The sequence below is a fragment of the Mastigoproctus giganteus genome, chromosome 11, assembly GCF_048544385.1.
Source record: "Mastigoproctus giganteus isolate SK-2022 chromosome 11, ASM4854438v1, whole genome shotgun sequence".
NCBI lineage: Eukaryota > Metazoa > Arthropoda > Arachnida > Uropygi > Thelyphonidae > Mastigoproctus > Mastigoproctus giganteus.
Window position 1 is genome coordinate 161878186 of NC_143585.1, and position 21866 is coordinate 161900051.

Sequence of the window (21866 nt, forward strand, 5' to 3'; positions counted from 1 at the left end):
CTTTGCATCTCTTTGCCAAGGATTTCTCATAATCGTCCTTTGCCTGCCTAATCTCCTTTGTGACTTGGTTACAGACCAGCTTATATCTATCACAGGCTTCCATGTCACATTAATTTATATGTATCCTATGCATTTTTCTTCTCTGCCACATGTCTCATTAGTTCATCTGACATCCATTTAGGCCTAAACCTTGAACAATATTTCTTATTTGGTATGTAACGCCTAGTAGCTTCCAAGATAAGTTGTTTGAATACTTCCCATTTTGAATTTGCTGTTGGTAACATCATCAGTTGGTCCCACTGTATAGAATTTAAATACTGTCTCAGACCATTGTAGTCGCCTTTACAAAAGCAAAAACCCTTCCCTTTACCCCTGATGGTAGTTACCTCTTTGAGTAAATCCCACTTCAATACACTGTGATCACTGCCACTTTGTGGTTCCTTTATCTGAGAGATACTTTAAGAGAAGACTGCAGATTTTCAAAACTGCGGGATGACCTGGTGCATTAGCAGTAAGAAAACATTTATCCTTCAATATTCCAACATTATTAACAAAAATTTCCAAAACAACTGTTAAAAATATCCTATGTCACTAAGGCTTTTCAGCTATCCCTCCATATTACAGGAGGATGTTCTTTTACATAAGGCTTTAAGTTTTAGATCACCTCATGCATTAGACTCCAACAGTAAAGTTAAACTACTTCTGCGGGCTTTAAATTCCTGATGCTTTTCTTTCATTTTTTGATAAAAAGTACGTGACGATATGTACTTCAAGTAAAGGGCAGTCTCGTCAATGTTTGGGGGTAGAGTGTTCAATTATGGCTTTCATAGGATATCAGAATAATTCAGCTGAAGCTTCTCATCTAGCTCCCTCCCTCCCTCTGTTATACAAATGCAATGAAGATTACTGATCTGTTCAAATAAGACAACTTTGGTTTTGATCTCCGACCCATATTACTAACTAAACAATATCTCCATCCTAAGATTCCTTATACAAGTCAACTCTCGAAGCACTAAAAAAAAAAAAAAAAATCCTACACAGTTCCTCCAAGAATTTGTCTAGTTCTTCCATGAAGTTTTTAATCCCTCCACATCCACAACAATAGATGGAAGCCCATTCCAACAATCAATCAACCAACCAATGGCTGAAGGCAGCAAACTTCTGCATATCTATCCTGCAACAATTTTTCCTCAACTTGAATTTATGCCCCCTCACGTGCGTAGTCTCAGCAAGTGGAAAAAAGCCATTAACATTCAGATTACTCAATCCATTCAAGGCTTTAAACTATCACCTCAATCAGAACCTGAGATGCTGAAATTCGCAGAACTGAAGCCATTTTAGGTAAGAGTACCCTTTTGTTCCCTTCAGCAGTCTGGTTGCCCTTCTCTGCACCCATTCCAGCAGATGTACATCCTTCCTGAAGCGTCCTTCAGACATGCATACAGTACTCAAGATGTGGCCTAAACATGGCCTAACGCAAAGGGATAGTTACCTCCTCATCCCTGTTAGCAAAGTTTCTATATATCATTGAGAAAAAACCCAAAAGCTGTCTTGGCAGCATGTCTGCACTGCTCATAGAATTTCATGTCTGACTGCACACATACTTCCAGGCCTTTTTCATTCTCTACTAACCTGAGTGTAATACATCTCATTTGATAAGTTTCTCTGGGGTTACTGGTCAAGGCACATTCAGTACCTTGCATTTGTCAATGTTAAACTTCTATTGCCACTTCTCAGCCATCGACTCAATTTTCATAGATTATGTTTCAGTAGTTCACCCTGATGACTATCATTAACCACACTGCCAACCTTGTATCATCTGAAAACTTTGACTTTTAGCCTGATATACCTTCATCAATATCACTGATAAATACTGAAAACAACAATGGATGCAGCACTGAACCCTAAGGGACTCCACCATAAACCTTAGTTGATGAAGAGCAGTGCTCAATAATAACCACTCTGTCTTCTTGTAGTAATAACATGCTCTTAATGCCACACTGCTCCAGTTTGTACAGTAATCTTTCATGTGGAACAGTATCAAAAGCCTTCCGAAAATCCAAGTTTGCGATATCAAAATTATTATTTTTTTTCATCTAGTTCCTTGCCACTGCACATCAGAGGTAAGCTATTAAATTGGTAAGACAAGACCACCCCCTTAATAAATCCATACTGTGACTGCAGTATAATTGCATTCCTAACTTCTTTAACCAGTAACTCCATTCTTTTCCCTGAAATAGACAACAAGTTAGTAATTACTCATATGACTTTTGATCCTCCTTTATGAAATGGGGGTTACATTCACACATCTCCAGTTTACAGGGACTTCCCCTGAAATTGATGAAGGTATATTAGCGTTAATGTCCAAATTTTCAGATGACACGAAAGTTGGCAGGGTTGTTAATGGCAGTACTACTGCAACAGGATCTAGAAAAGTTGAACATATGGGCTGATAGGTGGCAACTGAAGTTTAACATTGACAAACGTAAAGTACTGCATATGGGTAGCAGTAAGTCCAGAGTAGCATACCGTGTGGTACTACACTCAGGTTAGTGGAGAATAAAAAAGGAACTGGGGGAAATTGTGCAGCCAGACAAAGTTTTCTGAGCAGTGCAGACAGGCTGCAAGAGTAGCACATGGTGTCTTGTCAATGATATATAGGAATTTTTGCTAGAAGGGATAAGGCGGCAATGGTCCCCTTGTATAAGGTAATGGTCAGGCCACACCTTGAGTACTGCATACAGGTCTGGAGGCCTCATTTTACGAAGGATATAGGTCTGCTGGAATGAGTACAGAGAAGGGCAACGAGATTGGTGAATGGAACAGAGGGTTGCTGGTTACCAAAAAAGGCTTAAGTTCTGCAAAGGCACCTGCGAGGTGAGGTGTATCAGGCTTTGAATGGTTTGAGCAAGCTTAATGCAAATGGATCCTTCCTCTTGCTCAGATTACTGACCTCAGGGGACAAATTCAAACTGAGGAAAGACAATTATAGAACAGCTGTGTAGAAATTTGCCTTTAGCCAGCAAGTGGTTGATATTTGGAACAAACTTCCGCCTGTCGCTGTGGAGGTCAACAACTTAAATAAGTTCAAGGCAGAACTAGACAAGCATTTGGAGTGAATGGATGTAGAAAATGGTTATATTTCAATAGTTATATATACAGGAAATACAGTTATGAGAAAGTCATATATACAGGGTGTTTCAGTTAAACGTTTCAGAACTTCTAAGAGGGGTAGGGTACATCCTGACAACTCGAAATCATATAGCGATGTGGGGTCGGAAATGCTTTCCTGAAGCGGTGTTGTACACAGAAGCACCATAAAGAAAAGAGACCGTAAGTGAGAAATCGTTTTAATAATACATGAAAAGAAGCAAAAGGTACATGGATTAAAGTAAGTGTTCGAAGTTTCTTCCACGGGCTACAATGCACGCTTCACATCTCCGACGCATGGACATCCGAACATTCTGGAATACTCCAGGCGAATTTCGAATTTCTTGAACAAGAACGCCAAGTTAGTAGGATGGATGATTACACGAACGCAGAGTTAGCCGATATGCATTTGGCGTACGGGGCTGCAAATTGTAGTGGGCCAGCCGCACAGCGTTTGGAACGATATCCGACGAGGCGTATTCCCAGTCATAATTTCTTTGCAAGACTGCACCAGAGGTTAGCTGAGAGAGGTTCATTTGAAAGAGCTGACAGGGACAGGGTAAGAACAGCACGGACTCCAGCCGTCGAACAGAATGTGCTGCAGCATGTACAGGGGAATCCAAGAACGAGTACACGAAGTCTAGCAAACGCAGTCGGGGTTTCCCATTGCAGCGTCTGGAGGATTCTCCGAGAACAAGACATGCATTCGTTTCACGTGCAGCGTGTCCAGACACAGCAACCGGAGGATTATGCACCTCGTATTGCTTTCGCACAGTGGTACCTTGGAAAATGTGCTACAAATCCCCTTTTTCCTGCTGAAGTGTTGTTTTCCGATGAGGCATCTTTCACAAGGGAAGGAATTTTCAACACGCATAACGACCATATCTGGGCGGTCGAGAACCCGCATGCAATACGACGTCGTGCAGCACAGATTCGATTTTCGGTCAATGTATGGGCCGGTATTATGGGAGATCACCTCATCGGACCTTACCTGTTACCGTGTCGTCTAACCGGACCTATCTACTTGATCTTTCTGCAGCAAGTATTGCCACAACTTTTGAGAGATGAACAGATTTCTGCATCGACGCAACAGACAATGTGGTTCCAACACGATGGAGCCCCTGCCCATTATAGCGGAGATGTTCGTAACTACCTGGATGTCACATTTGGTCAACAGTGGAACGGACGTGGTGGTCCCGTGCGTTGGCCTGCTCGGTCACCCGACCTATCATGTCTTGATTTTTATTTCTGGGGTCATATGAAATCGCTAGTTTATGACACCCCTGTTGACAATGCTGAGGAGCTGGTTGCAAGAATCGCAGTAGCTGCCGAAGAAATTCGAAATTCGCCTGGAGTATTCTAGAATGTTCGGATGTCCATTCGTCGGAGATGTGAGGCGTGCATTGTAGCCCGTGGAAGAAACTTCGAACACTTACTTTAATCCATGTACCTTTTGCTTCTTTTCATGTATTATTAAAACGATTTCTCACTTACGGTCTCTTTTCTTTTTATGGTGTTTCTGTGTACAACACCGCTTCAGGAAAGCATTTCCGACCCCACATTGCTATATGATTTCGAGTTGTCAGGATGTACCCTACCCCTCTTAGAAGTTCTGAAACGTTTAACTGAAACACCCTGTATATATTTTTTTTTATTAACTTTTTTTTTTTTTTTTTAATTACAATGTTGTAACAAAGTGCCTAAAATGGATGACAGTTCTATTTCTTGGGGGGGGGGGGATTTTAAAAAATAAGATCTTTATTGTAAGGTTCACTAGTACACACAGGTAGCAAGACTCTGCACTTCACGGCATTATGCCAAGTTTTATCAAGCAGCAGAGATAACCTCGCCAGGAGTATAAAGATTAAATTATAGTCAAATTATGTATATAAAGAAGAAAAAAAAGAAAAAAAAAAAAAAAAAAGTTCTTATAGCAGATAATATTGACTTGGAATGAAAATTAATACAAAATATAAATAACTAAAATAATACAAACTGCAATCACAAAAGATAATTTCCCTGAGTCTGGTTTTCTGTGAGATTCTTGCTCAGCCATAACGATCTGAGATCAGTTGGTAGTTGTGGTCTCCACAACTACCAACTGATTTCAGATCACGTGCAGATCTAGGATAAGCTGTCAATACTTTTTATCATCTATTATTTTAAACAAGTCAGCATCCAAGGATTGGACTAGATGGAGCTTCTGATAAGGGAGGAACGGATCTTTAAAATATAGCCTCAAAGGAAGAGCAAGCAGCTTGGGAGTGGAGTGGAGAGCTGGTTGGGGGATTCGCCAGCACACGGTGTCCCAAATGTTGGGCGCTGAGACTCTTCCTGCGATCATTTTTACGGTGAAGATGAGTCTTCTCTTGTGCATTAATGCTTAAAACCTGGTTAAATTCAGTGCTTTGGCCATCGATGTTGTGTGCTGCTGTGGTGGGAGATGACACTTCCAGGTTGCCAACTTCAGGAGCCAGTATTATTCTGCGGCTTTGAATGGTTTCATTGTGGTGTTTGCAGCCGAGCCCCACAACTCTACTCAGAAATGTGCTTGTTCTTCATGATTTTAAAAAAATTTTATTAATGTTTTCATTAAAAACACATTTTTAATAAAGTGAGCCTTGTTAAAAAAAAACGTTATGTGAGTAGATGGTATCAGGATGAGTATTATTCTCACCTTGTAATGTTATTAATAATGCAGAGCAAAAGCCTAAATGACAATGAAGCACAGAAATTCCCATCACTTATTCAAAAGTGGCTTCATATTTTCTTACCTGATTGGAAAACATATTTAGCTAATGCTTGCATTATGGCAGCAGGCCATGTTGGTGGCGCTGTTTCTTCAGGCTCCTTCTTTAATCGAAAAGTAAGTTCAAATCCAAATCCACTTGGTACATCACTACCTGAAATTCTATTAAATGTGATAAGTCAATTTCCACAGTACAATAAATAATGCAGTACTTTATTATAAGTGATCAGATATTGATGTTGTGTGTGTGTGTACATGTACACAAATCACTTTTTATGATAAGACAAACTTAATTGGCAAACTAAAAGCATGAAGCAAATCTTATTGTAATAAAAATATAATTCATTTAGGGCTATAGCTTCAGGTTATGAAGAAGTTAACTAATGTATAAGCTAGTGCAATGGCATCATGTCAATGCATAGCCAACTACTAAGTAGTTGCAAATTGGCATCATTTAATATATCACATATTGTGAATACCTTCACAATGAGTTACCGTGGTATTGCACTACCTCGAATAAGTAACATTTCACCAATGGAGAAGACTACTGTTACTTATTCTCAGCTGAGTATAAGTAACAGTAGTCTTCTCCATTGGTGAAGTGTTACTTATTCGAGGTAGTGGGTGGTGGCATCCACTGAGACTAAGTAACAGTAGTCTTATGAGTATCTTAGTAAATCCATATTCATAGCCCTACCAAAGAAACCAGGGGCTATTAATTGTGAACTACATCGCACCATTAGCTTAATGAGTAATATTACTAAAATTTTTCTAAGAATAATATTGATGAGGATAAGGAATAAAATAAGGCCGGAGATAGAAGAACAATGTGGATTTATGCAAAATACTGGGACAAGAAATGCTATCTTCATGATAAGGATAATGTCAGAGGGGGCTATTGAAATGCAGAGAGACCATTTGTGTTTCATTGATCTTACGAAGGAATTCGACAGAGTGAAACATGAAGAACTCTTTAACATTCTAGATTGTTTAAACATAGATGGGAAAAACATAACGATACTCAAGAACTTATACTGGGAACAAACAGCAAGCCTGAGAATTGGAAAAGATGGGTGAGAACATAAGAGTTCTGAGGGGAGTAAGACAGGGCTGTGTTTGTTCTCCGGACCTATTCAACCTCTACAGCAAAGAAATTATGAAAGGAACACATGGAATTGGAGGATTCGCATTTGGCGGACAGAATGTAAACAACATCAGATATGCAGACGATATCGCTCTCATTGCCAAGACAGAAGAAGAACTACAGGAACTTCTAAAGTAGTGGAACAAGGTAGAAGGAAAGGCTTAACAATAAACATTAAAAAAACAGAGTGCATAGTTTTCAGCAAAAAGAAAATTGTACCCAAATGCATACTGAAAATAGGGAACAACATCATAAGACAAGTAGAGAAATACAATTATCTAGGGAGTTGGGTTACACAAGATGGACGATCAGATAATGAAATTAAAAAATGGATTGGAATGGCCAAGGCCACGTTTCAGAAACTGGGCAACATACTAAAAGATAGGAAATTGTCATTGAAAACGAAAAACAGAATTTTGAACTGTTATGTTATACCTTACGTACGGTAGTGAATGCTGGAAAATCTCCCGAGAAATGGCAAAGCATTTGGAGGCAACAGAAATACAGTTTTATAGATGGATGCTCAGAATATCCTGGACTGAACGTACCACAAATGTAGAGGTACTACAAAGAGCAGGAACGCAAAGATCATTACTGAGGAACATAAGAGAAAAGCAGCTGAAATTTTTTGGACACATCATGAGGAAGGAAGGTTTGGAGGAGACCATCATGACAGGCAACGTGAATGGAAAGCGAAGCAGAGGAAGACAAAGAATAAACTATATTAGTAGTCTGACCAACTGGATGAGTGTAGAGTCTAGACCTGCTGAGAACAGCAAAAGATCGAGAGCTGTGGAAGACCGTGATCACCAACGTCCTTAACGGACACAGTACATATATATATATATAGAGAGAGAGAGAGAGAGAGAGAGTCTTGTGAGTAGATGGTATCAGGATGGGCACTATTCTCAACTTGTAATGTTATTAATAATGCAGATCAAAAGCCTAAATGACAATGAAGCAGCACAGAAATTCTCATCACTTATTCAAAAGTGGCTTTATATTTTCTTACCTGATTGGAAAACATATTTAGCTAATGCTTGCACTGTGGCATTAGCTAAATGATAGAAAACATATTTCATTGTTTAGCTAATGCTTGCATTATCTCGGCAGATACCACCACCCATGGGTGGTGGTATCTGCCGAGAATAAATAACAGTAGTCTTCTCCAACGGTGAAGTGTTACTTATTCGAGGTAATGGCTGGTGGTATCTGCTGAGAATAAAAAACAGTAGTCTTCTCCATCGGTGAAGTGTTACCTATTCAAGGTAGTGCAATATCATGGCAACTCGTTGCGAAGGTAATCACAATATGAGATATAATTAAATCGATGCCATTTCAAATACTTTCGAATTCACTATGAACAAAAGATGCTGTATCTACACTGAATGTTCGTTAACAAAAATTAAAAGAAGTTTATGAATGAAACAATTTTACATTATTTTCAGTACTTCCTTTACACAATGATAGGATTTCAAGGGGTTGCACCCATCAAGATGTAAATAAAACTAATTAGTATATAATAAAACTATGCAATACATATCATCAACCAATAATCAGTATATGTTGCTGAACAACATAAAACAGAATAATTCTAACATACTATTTTAAAAAAATTAAAGGGCATGACATGCATTATAGATGCAGCATTTCTACAGCTGTAATAAAAGCAAGTGTATGACCAACTGTATACGCATGTCAATCTAAATATTAATTATCCCTGAATACCTTTTGATGACACTTCCATAAATAACATCACCCTGCATGGTTTTCAATGTTTGTAAACTAAGAGCTATTTTTATTTTTAACTCAGAATTTTTGGCTGATTTTAGAAATGTTATTCATTTTTTTTCTATCACATACCATTTTTTTCACAAATCAATTAAAATGATGTCATGAGTTGGACTATTAAATGTATTAAGTTAGGAGTAAATGCTGAGAATTTGTAAACTAAATCTTCACGTTGACAACACAGCCTTCAGTCATTTGTTTCTTGACATTGAGAGCTCTATGCAGCGGTGTTTATCAGTGTGAGCTCAGTTTATTTTTGAGATTATCGTGTCAAACTTGTGCTGAAAAAGTAAGTAAAATTATCTTCACACACGTGTTTGAACAATCCAAGCTTATTTTGTTATATCTGTGGAAGTTATATGGTTCTCAAGCAAAGACAAGAAGATATTACAAAATTTGTAAAAAAAACGAACTCAGTAATCTGGTAAGGGACTAAAATTTACCAAAGGAATTTGCAGAACTCCGTGGTTCTAGACTTAAGTCAAAAAATATTTTAGCACATGGGACATTTTTCTCTTTCCACCCTTTCCACCACATCAAACTGGATTTGATGAAAGCTTTACCTCAGGAAGGTCCCTGTTTCAACTACCTTTGTACTAAATTCCCATCAATCACCCAAGAGAAGCTAAAGAAAGGTATTTTATTTTCTGGACCTGAAATTCAGAAATTGCCGAGAGCTGGAGATTTTGAGGAAACTATGAATAAAAGAGAAAAACAGGCATGGATTAGTTTCAGGTCTATTGTTGAGAACGTCTTAGGGAACAAGAAGGATCCAGACTACAAGAATATAGTTGAAAATATGTTGGCAACCTTTAAAAAGCTGGGCTACAACATTAGCATCACGGTACATTTTTTACACTCCCACAATGACTACTTCCCAGAAAATCTAGGAAGTGTTAGTGAAGACCAGGATGAGAGGTTTCACTAGGCCATTAAAAACATGGATATGAGATACCAGGGAAAGTGGAATGTCAACACGATGGCTGGCTATTGCTGGATGCTGAAGAGGGACTCAGCAAGAAAATCAAAGAAACGAAAATTTGACCCATTATAGATAAAAAGGTAATGTTTTCAACATGAAATTTAAATATAAAAGTGTGGTAAAAATAGCATTTCGTTATAATTTCAGTGCACAAATTCTGCCAAAATTAATAAAAAAAATTGAAAAATCAAATTTTCTTCGTGATTTTTGAAGACACCTGAAATTAGAACAGAGGGAAACAAAAAGAAGTCATTTTTGAAATTTCAGCATTAGAAAATGATTCTGAAATATTCTTTTCTGAGAAAACATGAGTGAATTTTTTTCGTGCACAGTAATGTAATATTAGAAATGCTAAAAAACTAATTAAGTAAACAAACTGACAGGAAGTTCAACTGCCCTTATATCACAAAGTTTAATTATTATATTATCATCATGGTCTTTTAATTAATTAAGAAACGAATAGCATTAATTTTTACAGCACTTATCCTTTAATATCATACTGATGAAACAGTTTACAAAAAAATAAGAAAAGATGAAAAAATAAATAAAATTAGGAAGGAAAAAGTTCCACCAAAATATGCTGGTTATTTGGGTCATTCACATCAACATGTGAATTTAAAGAGAAACACTTAAGGTTTTATGTAATGGAAGTATACAGGTAATGGGCAAAAAAATGAAAACAGTAACGTGAAATCACTAATATGATGTTGGATTTCCATGCAAGTAAAGTGTAGAGGGATAGGACATCATTCATCCACAAGAAACATGATCAATTCCTGCTTATTCGATGAGGCTGGAAACCATTGCCTGATATGTTGTTCCAGAAGTTCCCATAGATTTTCTAATGGGTTTAGATAAGCTGACTGCAATTGCAATGGCATGTGGAAAAGATCAGTCTCAGACTCCTCAAACCACTGGACTGGGTGACCAGCTATGGATTGGAGTACTGGCCTCCATAGCCGAGTGGGCAGGAACGGGAGTGCAGTAGCACATGCTCTTTGAGTAGACCGGGGTTCAAGCCCCTGACTGCTGAATACGGTCGATCTGCCAACCTGCACTGGACCAGCGTGGCAGATTATGGTCCATTTCCCTCAGCATGAATTGTTGAGGAGGCTTCCATCCTGCAGTGGGGTGATAATGGCTGCACTTTACTTTTTTTTTTCTTTTTACATCCTGAATGACAGCTCTCTTCATGAAAGAAATGCTTGACTACTGAATGAAGATGGTCACTCAGGACTGTTAACAGTATTGCATCCACCATTCCTTCTAATGGAATAAGTACATCCAAACCGTGCCACAAGAAAGGACCCACATCATTACAGAACTGCCATAACAGTAAGAAACAAGCAATCGAAGTGGTAGAGGGTCGTGCTTCTTATTAGCATTAGCATTAGTAGAGGCATTTGATGCAAGAAAGCAAGCTTATGCAGCATCAGCCAAAAAAAAAAAAAAACCCACTTCCACTTCACCCCTCTGTTCGTTCAAAATACCTGTCCAGCTGAGCCTTAAACTTATTTAAGCTATCAACCTCCACCACAAGGGATGGAAGTCTGTTCCACCAACCAACCACCCGCTGGCTAAAGGCAAATTTCCGCACGTCTATCCTACATCTGTCTTTCCTCAATTTGAATTTATGCCCTCTCAGGTGATTTTTCTGAGCTAGAGGAAGAATCCCATCGGCATTGAGCATGCTTAAACCATTCAAGGCTTTATACACCTCTATCAGATCACCTCGCGGGTGCCTAGTCTCCAGACACTGTAATTTGCAAAACTTAAGCCTTTCTTCGTAAGAGCACCCCTTTGTTCCATTCACTAATCTTGTTGCCCTTCTCTGTACTCGTTCCAGCAGCTCTACATCCTTCTTGAAATGAGGCCTCCAGGCCTGTATACAGTACTCTAGGTGTGGCCTGACCATTGCCTTATACAAGGGAATAATCACCTCCTTATCCCTGCTGGAAAAATTCCTGTATATCATTGACAATACTCCATGAGCTACTCTTGCAGCCCGTCTGCACTGCTCAGAGAACTTCATATCTGCCTGCACAACCACCCCCAAGTCCCTTTCATTCTCTACCACTGTCAGTGTAGTACCACAGAGTTGATACGTTGCTCTGGGGTTGCTGTTTCCCATGTGTAGTACTTTACATTTGTCAATGTTAAACTTCATTTGCCACCTCTCAGCCCATCTGCTCAACCTTTCCAGATCCTGTTGCAGCAGCATAGTGTCAGTAGTGTCCTTGACAACCCTGCCAACCTTTGTATCGTCTGCAAACTTTGACATTAAGCCCGATATACCATCATCAATATCATTTATAAATACAGAAAACAATAATGGACCCAACACTGAGCCCTGAGGGACTCCATTAATAACATTAGTCCACAATGAGCAGTGTCCATTGATTACCACTCTCTGTCTTCTCCCCCTCAACCACCCCTTTATCCATAGCAGCAATTTGCCTCCAATGTCACACTGCTCCAATTTGTGTAGCAGTCTTCCATGTGCAACAGTATCAAAAGCCTTTCTAAGATCCAAGTATATAATATCAAAGTTATTCCCTGCATCCAGTTCTTTTGTGACTGCATCATAGTATCCAATCAAGTTGGTCAGGCAAGACTTCCCCTTAACAAAACCATGCTGTGTCTGAGCTATAACTTAAGTCTTGTCTAAATGATCCTGCAGTGCTTCTTTAACCAGTGCCTCCATTAATTTTCCTGGAACAGAAGTTAAGCTCACAGGTCTATAATTACTTGTGTCAGCCTTTGATCCTCCTTTGTGAATTGGGGTTACATTTGCACATTTCCAGTCTATGGGTACCTCCCATGAGTCCAAGGACGCTCTCATAATTATGGCTAAGGGTTTGCTTACTTCCTTTGCTGCTTCCTTTAATATAACTGGATAGATCCCATCCACCCCGGGTGCCTTTCTTGTGTTTATCTTCAACAGTTTCTCCTCCACTTTACTCCCAGTTATTTCAAGATTCTGCAGCTTACTGCTAGAGTTGAATAAACCTCTGGCATTCCCCTCACTGAATAACTCCTCATGTGTGAATGTCGATGCAAAATATTCATTTAGTTTGTTAGCTACCTGAGCAGGATCATCAACAGTTGACCCATCAATATCAAGTGGACCAATCTGATTCATCCCCTTCCTTCTAGAGTTTGCATAAGTAAAGAACTCTTTGCTGTTTTTCTTTGCATCCCTTGCCAAGGATTTCTCGTAATCTGCCTTCGCCTGCCTAACCTCCTTTGTAACTTGGTTGCATATCAACTTGTATCTATCATAGGCGTCTGTGTCACGTGTTAATTTGTATGTATCCCATGCATTTTTCTTCTCTGCCATATGCCTCATTAGTTCATCTGACATACATTTTGGCCTAAACCTTGAACAATATTTCTTAGTTGGTATGTAAAGCCTAGTAGCTTCTAAGATAAGTTCTTTGAATGCTTCCCATTTTGAATTTGCTGTTGATAACATCATCAGTTGGTCCCACTGTATAGAATTTAAATACTGTCTCAGTCCATCGTAGTCACCTTTATGGAAGCAATAACCCTTCCCTTTACCCCTAATGGTAGTTACCTCTTTGAGTAAATCCCACTTCAGCAAACTGTGATCACTGCCACCTAGTGGTTCATTTATCTGCAGATTCTTAATGCATGAAGAATCACTGCTGATAATCAAATCAAGAGTATTACTCCCTCTAGCTGCCTCCCGAACATGCTGATGTAGAAAACAATCATCCAATAAATCCACAAAAGCCCTGCTAGTGTGTGAGTAACCAGCCCCCAAATTCCAGTCAATATCTGGGAAATTAAAATCTCCCATTATAAGACTCTCTGATTTACTGGCCCACTCTATTTCTCTGTACAGTTCCTTATTATACTCATCAGAGTCATTAGGCCTATAGCACACTCCTACTCTCAATTTTGATCTCCCAATGTTTATGTCACACCAAACTGACTCAACACTGCACTGTCCAGCGATGTCGACTGGCTTCACTTCCTTGGTTTTTATGTGTTTCTTAACTAATACCATAACCCCTCCCCCCTTCCTATCCTTTCTGTAGATGTCGTACTCCCCAAATTGCAGTTCTGCATCCCTTATATCTGTGTGACACCACGTCTCTGATATCCCAACAATATCTGCCTTCGATGTTTTGAGCAATACCTCAAATTCATCAAATTTATTTACTAAACTCCTAGCATTGGTGTACACGCAAGTATACCTGCACCTGTTTCTATTCTTAGCTACCCTAACACAACCCATGTGTTTACTTGTACCGCAATGGCTCTCAGCAGTCTCTGAAGTACCATGCATCTTGTTTTTCAGGCTTCTGCTCATTCTAATAGAAGCAGTGCAAGAATCTCTTTCACCTCTGCCAGTGGCTACTGTCAATCTATTGGTCTTTGTCTCCCCCCAAGCTAGCAGTTTTCCGACCCACCTAACACTGCCTCGATAGCATCAGCAAATATTCTTGCACCCTTTCTATTTAAGTGTATCCCATCCCTGTAGAAGCAATCTCTCCTGTTAACAAGTTCAGTCCAGGCTGAAAAAAATTCTACCCCTTGAGCCTTGCACAATCTTCCCAGGGCCGAATTGATCGACAAGGCTCTCATCATATACTCCCTCCTATCGTGTCTGGGCAGAATTGCAGACACTTTCAAATTCAACCCTAATTCTCGGCTTTTGTTCAACAGTGACCTGTACTTGTTAAGTAATTCTGCTGGTCTCCTACTCTTAATATTATTAGTGCCAACGTGTACAACTATATCACCTTTTGTGCACTTAAAAGATGATATTCGCTCTACAACGTCATCAACCTTTGCCCCTGGCAGACATACCCTGGTCCTGTTCCACCTATCTTTTTTACAAAGCATGTTCCCCGTTTCCCTGACAATAGAGTCACCAACAACTACTAGTTCCTTCGGGACCAGCGCATTCTGCCTTAGGGGTTGTCTCTGTGTCACGCGATGCCCAAGTGCAAGCGTATACCCCCAAGCTATCAGTTTTCCGACCCACCTAACACTGCCTCGATAGCCTCAGCAAATATTCTTGCACCCTTTCTATTTAAGTGTATCCCATCCCTGTAGAAGCAATCTCTCCTGTTAACAAGTACACTGAGCCTTGCACAATCTTTCTAGGGCCGAATTGATGGACAAGGCTCTCATCATATACTCCCTCCTATCGTGTCTGGGCAGAATTGCAGACACTTTCAAATTCAACCCTAATTCATGGCTTTTTTTCATCAATGACCTGTATTTGTTAAGTAATTCTGCCGGTCTCCTACTCTTAATATCATTAGTGCCAACATGTACAACTATATCACCTTTTGTGCCCTTAAAAGATGATATCTGCTCTACAACGTCATCAACCTTTGCCCCTGGCAGACATACCCTGGTCCTGTTCCATCTATCCTTTCTACAAAGGATGTTTCCCGTTTCCCTGACAATAGCGTCACTAACAACTACTAGTTCCTTTGGGACCAGCGCAATTTGCATCGACTTCTACTGCCATTACTGATAACACACACACGAGAATGCAGGGAGAAGCTGTGGTACCGGGAAACGTGTTGGCTTTCTTTACCTTCGCCAAATACAATCAATATAATTAAAATAACTACTCAGTATCCATATAATTAAAATTTACTCTTAAATTAAGAAAACAAAGGAAAGATAATTATCATGAAGTGCCTGCTATTAACAGAGTAATTTGTTAGTTCATTTTTTTGTTGTTTTCTAACCAACTTGGGCATTATTCAGATAAATATTTGAAAAATGCAAAAAAAAAAAAAAAAAAAAATTGGCAGAAAATCTTTTTTTTCTTTTTAATTTGCAACTGACATGCCCAGAAAACAATTATTTTGAATGAAACTGGAAAAAAACATTACTTCTGCAGTTACCAAGTTAATTCATACTAAACAAAGAACATCTTATAATGAATAACAAGTTATCCATTTGTTTTATTACAAGTTATTTATCCATAACTAATTTTAATGAATAAATTTTTTATTCATTAGTTATGTCATCAGTGATAAGATGTTTCAAATAAAGAAAAGTCCTATAATACAATCAAAATAAAACATCAGTGAATATTCTTCATATATAGATGATTAATCATTCTTTACATTATTTGACTGCACTTTTATCCCTTAGGAAATTTTCATTGTGTTTAATAAAATAATTCTGCATTAATGTAAACATATCATTTATCTGTCTGGAATTTTTTATGATTAAAGTCTTTGACTGAAGATCTTAATACCAGATAATCTAAACCCAAGAGCAGGGAGGTAGTTAAAAAAAAAAAAAAAAAAAAAAGAGCTCTATCGTTCCTTGCATATTATCTTTCACGTGGATGGGTGGGAAAGGGAGGGTATGTAAAAACTGTGACAGACAAAAAAGCCAGAACACTGAAGAGACATGACATAAATGACTAAAGTCAAAACCATATAAGAAAATGAATGAAAAACACTGCATAACTAAGGATTAACTTACTAAATAAAGGAGGGATCTCTAAATACCAAGCAGTTGAAGAGATGGATACACTGGCCATACAGGCTGTCAGAAAGATTGTACACAACATGACAGGAATATCCATCTATAAAAAACAGAAAAACAGCAGTAGCAAAACATGCCATAGAAAACAACCATCTAATTAAGTTAAATTTAATCAAAAATGTTAATGTGATACAAAATACTGACAGGATAGCCAACAGTGAAACTCTTAAAATCATCAAATATCCAAAGAATTTTAAAAGGGAAGACTGTCCCGAAACTTGTCAGTCAGCAGGCACTTTCCATTTTGTAACATAGGTATCCGAGATATGGTCATATTTTAATCCAGTAGTAAACCAACTTCATTCAGTGGCATTTCCCACACCCTAGTTTGAAAAGTTTTGCAATCCCTCTTCTTCACAAAGAAGATCTTTCTCTATTTAATGGTACCATTATATAAGTGCAATTCCAAAAAATAAAAACAGAAATGTGTATATTAATATTAATTTAAATGGCGTCAAGAGAATATGCTGATAAAGTGAGTAATGTTTTGTTTTGTTTGTTTTGTTTTTAGGAGCATTAGCAACTAAGGCTATATTGCTCCAGAATATGCGGTGGTCATTCCCCGACCTTTCCGCATCCTCCGTATTTGGTGGTGACAGGCTCGAACCCCGGTCTAATCAAGAAGCATGTGCTACGCACTGCTGCTCCTTCCCACCTGGCTACGGAGGCGCCTAAAGTGAGTAATAAAATTCCATTTAACCCATTAGGGTATTATCTTTCATTATAAAACACTTTCTGTCAATCTCTGGCAATATTAATACCGTATTAACTACAAGGTATTAATTTTATTCTGCATTGCTTTTTTTTAAATTATTCTTTTATTTTAGAGGTTAAGTTTCAGGTTTGCCAAAATTATTTAGATAATGATATGAAATTAAACTGGAATGCTCAATTACACAGCCCTCTTCAGAGAAGCTATAGTTTGTCATCTGCGGTGTGCTTCAGTGGTGCGTGTCATATGTCAAAATTTACTGCTAATACTAAACTAATATTAACTCTAATGACTAAACTGACCATTTGTTAAGCTTATATATATATATAAATGGGTTTTTAATGTAACTCTTTAAAAGAAAAGTTCAAGAGTCACATAGAAAAGGAGTCTGGGTACGAGGTTAGCCTGTGCAGACATTGCTCCTTAAAGCTCTTCAAACAGAGAAGTTTTTCCTGATTTATTTTCTGCTTTATTAGTTTAAATTGTCATATTAACTTATTTTCTAGAGTAGCTTTATATTCCTAGTTACGATACTTAGTTTAAAGTTTAACTTAGACAGAGATTTCGTAGATATTACTTAGTATCGGTAACGGTATCAAATCCACGTGTCACAAATTGAACGAGAGGTCTTTTAACCAAATTTAGTTGATTTATTAACCAACTGTTATATCAAATTATCTTCTATAAGTAGATTATAGACTTAGTCAGGATCCTTAGTTTATTCTAAATTGAGATAGCGAGATTTCGAAGCTAATCAATACTTACGAGTCCGTAGAAATACCGTTCGTGAATTCCCACCATTTTTACACGATAGCATAAGCTTAGTGTAGTATACTGCATAATATAATATTGTCAATTAATCAGTAAATCTATTAATCTTGATAAACTTTATTGTCAATTATATTGTATTTTTAACTCTATAAATATATATAACGACTTAATCGTAACAAATAATTAATACATAACTATAGCGGTACACATGATACGGAAGTTGTATAAAGGGAACACTAGATACCGAAAAAAAAAAAAATATATATATATACACCTAATTCTGTTTTTGCACGAACTTTTTTTACACGAATTTGGTTTAACACGAATTCAAAATAAATATTTCATTCTCTTTTTACGCGAGTCATTTTGATTTAACACGATTTCTATGAATTTTCTTTTGCCTAAATTCTAAGAAATTTTTTTTTTATTTGTGGCATATTAGTATCATTTCTATATTACACGCATCAATAGATTGGATAACAGCTAGTGTTTGCGTTTTGAAACGCGTGCTTTTGCTTACCAATGTTTACGTCTAGGTATCTATGAATCATCAACGTTTTTATTAATTTTGTGCACATCTACGGTATTCGTGCATTGTATCTTCAGCAGACATGTAGTAGTAAGCTCTATTTCAAAGTGAAAGAATCTTTAGTGAAATTTGTGCACATATAAATTTATTAATTTTGCCGATAGTCAATAAATTGTAAGTTTACAAAATTTTCATACCTTTTTTTATTAATTATAACTGAGATATTTTTCGGTAGCCCTTATATAATGTCGAATAATTCGCCTATTACCAAAATGAAAAGGAAAGCGATTTCTTTGGAACTTAAAATTCAAATTTTAGATCGTCTTGCAACTGGACAAGGGGCTACGTCTGTAGGAAGGCATTTTGGTGTACATGAAGCTACCGTAAGAACTATTAAGAAAAATGAAGCTGCAATTAGGAAGTCGGTATGTTCTGGAACAAAAGTAAGTGTTAATTCATCATCATATACAAGAGATATTGTCAAGGAAAAAATGGAAAAGGCCCTGGTAATGTGGATAGAAGATCAGTCACAAAAAAGAGTACCAGTAGATGGAAATGCCATCAAGCAAACAGCACTAAGAATTTACAGACAGATTAAAGAAAAGGAGCCAAGCACTTCATCTCAGTTAAACAGAAAGTATGAATTTTCTGCGAGTACAGGTTGGATGACAGGGTTTCTTAAAAGGAATGCTCTTCATAATATAAAAATTAAAGGTGAAACTGCATCTGCAGATGAATCGGCTGCTAAAGTATTCCCGCAGGAACTTGCAAAAATTATTGAAGATGGAGGATACACTCCTGATCAAGTGTGGAATGCAGATGAAACTGGTTTCTTCTGGAAACGAATGCCGAACAGAACGTATGTAGCCAAATCGCAGAAAACTGCTGGTGGTTTTAAGGTAGCTAAGGATCGTGTGACCTTATTATTTTCCTCCAACGCTTCAGGAGATCGTATGTTGAAACCACTGCTGGTAAATCGAGCCCTAAACCCACGTTCAATGAAAGGTGTACATATCAATAAATTGCCTGTTCACTGGATGGCAAACAAGAAGGCCTGGGTGACCACTACTATTTTTACAGAATGGTTCAACAAATGTTTCGTCCCAGAAGTCAGACGTTATATGAATTTGAAAGGTCTCGAATTTAAAGTTCTTCTGATTCTTGACAATGCACCCGGCCATCCTGTCTTGGAACACCCAAATGTACAAATTTTATTTCTGCCACCTAATACTACACCTTTGATACAACCGCTAGACCAAGGTATAATTGCGACAATTAAAACATATTACGTAAAACGAACATTCCAACACGTTTTGGACAAACTGAATGATGAAACACTAACAGTCATTGATGTGTGGAAGAAATTCTCAATTATGGATTGTATCAATCAAGTTGGATTAGCGTTAACTGAATTAAAACCAGCAACTTTAAATGCGTGTTGGAAAGCGGTTTGGCCACAATGTGTAAAAAGCAAAGATCCCATCATCCCTAATACGACCGAATTTCCCAACATCATTACAATGGCACACAAAATTGGTGGAGAAGGATTCGATGATCTATCGTTTGAAGATATTGATGAATTGTTAACCGACAAAGCCCTAAGCGAAGATGAAATATTAGAGGTTGTCCTTGGGACTCCTTATCCCACAGAACGTAGTGATAATGAAGAAAATGATCCTGTTCTAAATGCAGATTTAATAAAAGAAGGTCTGGAACTGGCTAGAAAATTAGGTAATCATTTTGTCAAACATGACCCTAATGAGGAACGCGCTAGGAAGTTTCAACGCGAACTGAAGTTGTTGACAGCCTCTTACAGAGAATTATATAACGGACTAACCAAAACACGAACACGATTAATAACTGAATTCGTTCGTAAAACCGGTGAAACATCAGCACCAGAGGAGATTCGTGCTGATTTTGCTGAAGAGATCACAAAAAGAATTTCATTAATAGAGGAAGAAGACGATGTCCACAACATTTCTAGTGATGGCAGTGATATTCCAGTCGTACGCAAACGTATGCGCCGTTTATTATCAGAAAGTGGAAAATGAATAAAATCTTGTTATATGTAAAACAGATTTTTTTTGTTCATGAAGAATTTTTTTTCATTTCATATGCATACAAATTTATTTTAGTACATTTTAATTACATATTATTACATGTGTATTTTGTTGAAATAAAATAATAAGCTTAAAACGAATATTTTATGTGTTTTTTTTTAAATTATTTTTACTGATTTTTTTAGATCCGGAACCAATCTTCTTTTCTTCCATAAATACGATGTCTTTTTTTACACAAATTTTTTTTACACGTATTTTTCAGGAACGTATCTATCGTGTAAAAACAGAATTAGGTGTATATATATATATATATATATATATATATAAAACAAAACTGTTTTGGGATATAACTTAAGGATTTAATTTTTGTTTTAAATTTTATTGAATTAAATTGGAATCATGACTCTGACCAGAGCAGCAAAGCAAAAGGCTCAAGCTAATGGGAGTGCTGTGGTTCAGGGGAGAACTGAGGGGGGCAGTTGCCCTCTGAATCACAGTCTATTAAAATGCACTGTTTGCTTGATGTTTGCGGAGCAGTCGGGTACGGGACATGATACTGCCAAGGGGGATGTCTTTGTGTGTGCACAATGTAAGGAGTGCAAGGAAATCAGGCGACAACTCAGCGTTGTTATGGGCCTTTATGAGACCTTGAAGGACAGGGTGGATGCCCTCGAAGGAAATAAATTGAGGGGCCCATCAAGCTCTCAGCTGCCCACATCAACGCCAGAGCTTGCACTTGGTCATCAGGCAACACAGGGGCAGCCCCCTAGGCAGAATGCGCTGGTCCCACAGGAACTAGTAGTTGTTGGTGACTCTATTGTCAGGGAAACGGGGAACATGCTTTGTAAAAAGGATAGGTGGAATAGGACCAGGGTATGTCTGCCAGGGGCAAAGGTTGATGACGTTGTAGAGCGGATATCATCTTTTAAGGGCACAAAAGGTGATATAGTTATACACGTTGGCACTAATGATATTAAGAGTAGGAGACCGGCGGAATTACTTAGCAAGTACAGGTCACTGTTGAAAAAAAGCCGTGAATTAGGGTTGAACTTGAAAGTGTCTGCAATTCTGCCCAGACACGATAGGAGGGAGTATATGATGAGAGCCTTGTCGATCAATTCGGCCCTGGAGGGATTGTGCAAGGCTCAAGGGGTAGAATTTTTTTCAGCCTGGACTGTACTTGTTAACAGGAGAGATTGCTTCTACAGGGATGGGATACACTTAAATAGAAAGGGTGCAAGAATTTTTGCTGATGCTGTCGAGGCAGTGTTAGGTGGGTCGGAAAACTGCTAGTTGGGGGGGATACAAGGACTAATAGATTAACAGTAGCCACTGGCAGAGGTGGAAGTGATTCTTGCACTGCTTCTATTCAAATGAGCAGAAGTCTGAAAAACAAGATGCAGGATATTTCAGAGACTGCTGGTAG

General features: G+C 38.0%; 1 protein-coding gene across 1 annotated transcript in view; it reads right to left on the reverse strand.

The window, feature by feature from the left end:
• Su(fu) (suppressor of fused domain protein) overlaps positions 1–21866 on the reverse strand; it is a 382271-nt gene that overhangs the window by 287006 nt on the left and 73399 nt on the right. Inside the window, exon 3 of the mRNA XM_090385208.1 lies at positions 5925–6061. Within this exon, the coding sequence (XP_090241334.1) occupies positions 5925–6061 (137 nt within the window). The remainder of the gene's footprint in view (positions 1–5924; positions 6062–21866) is intronic.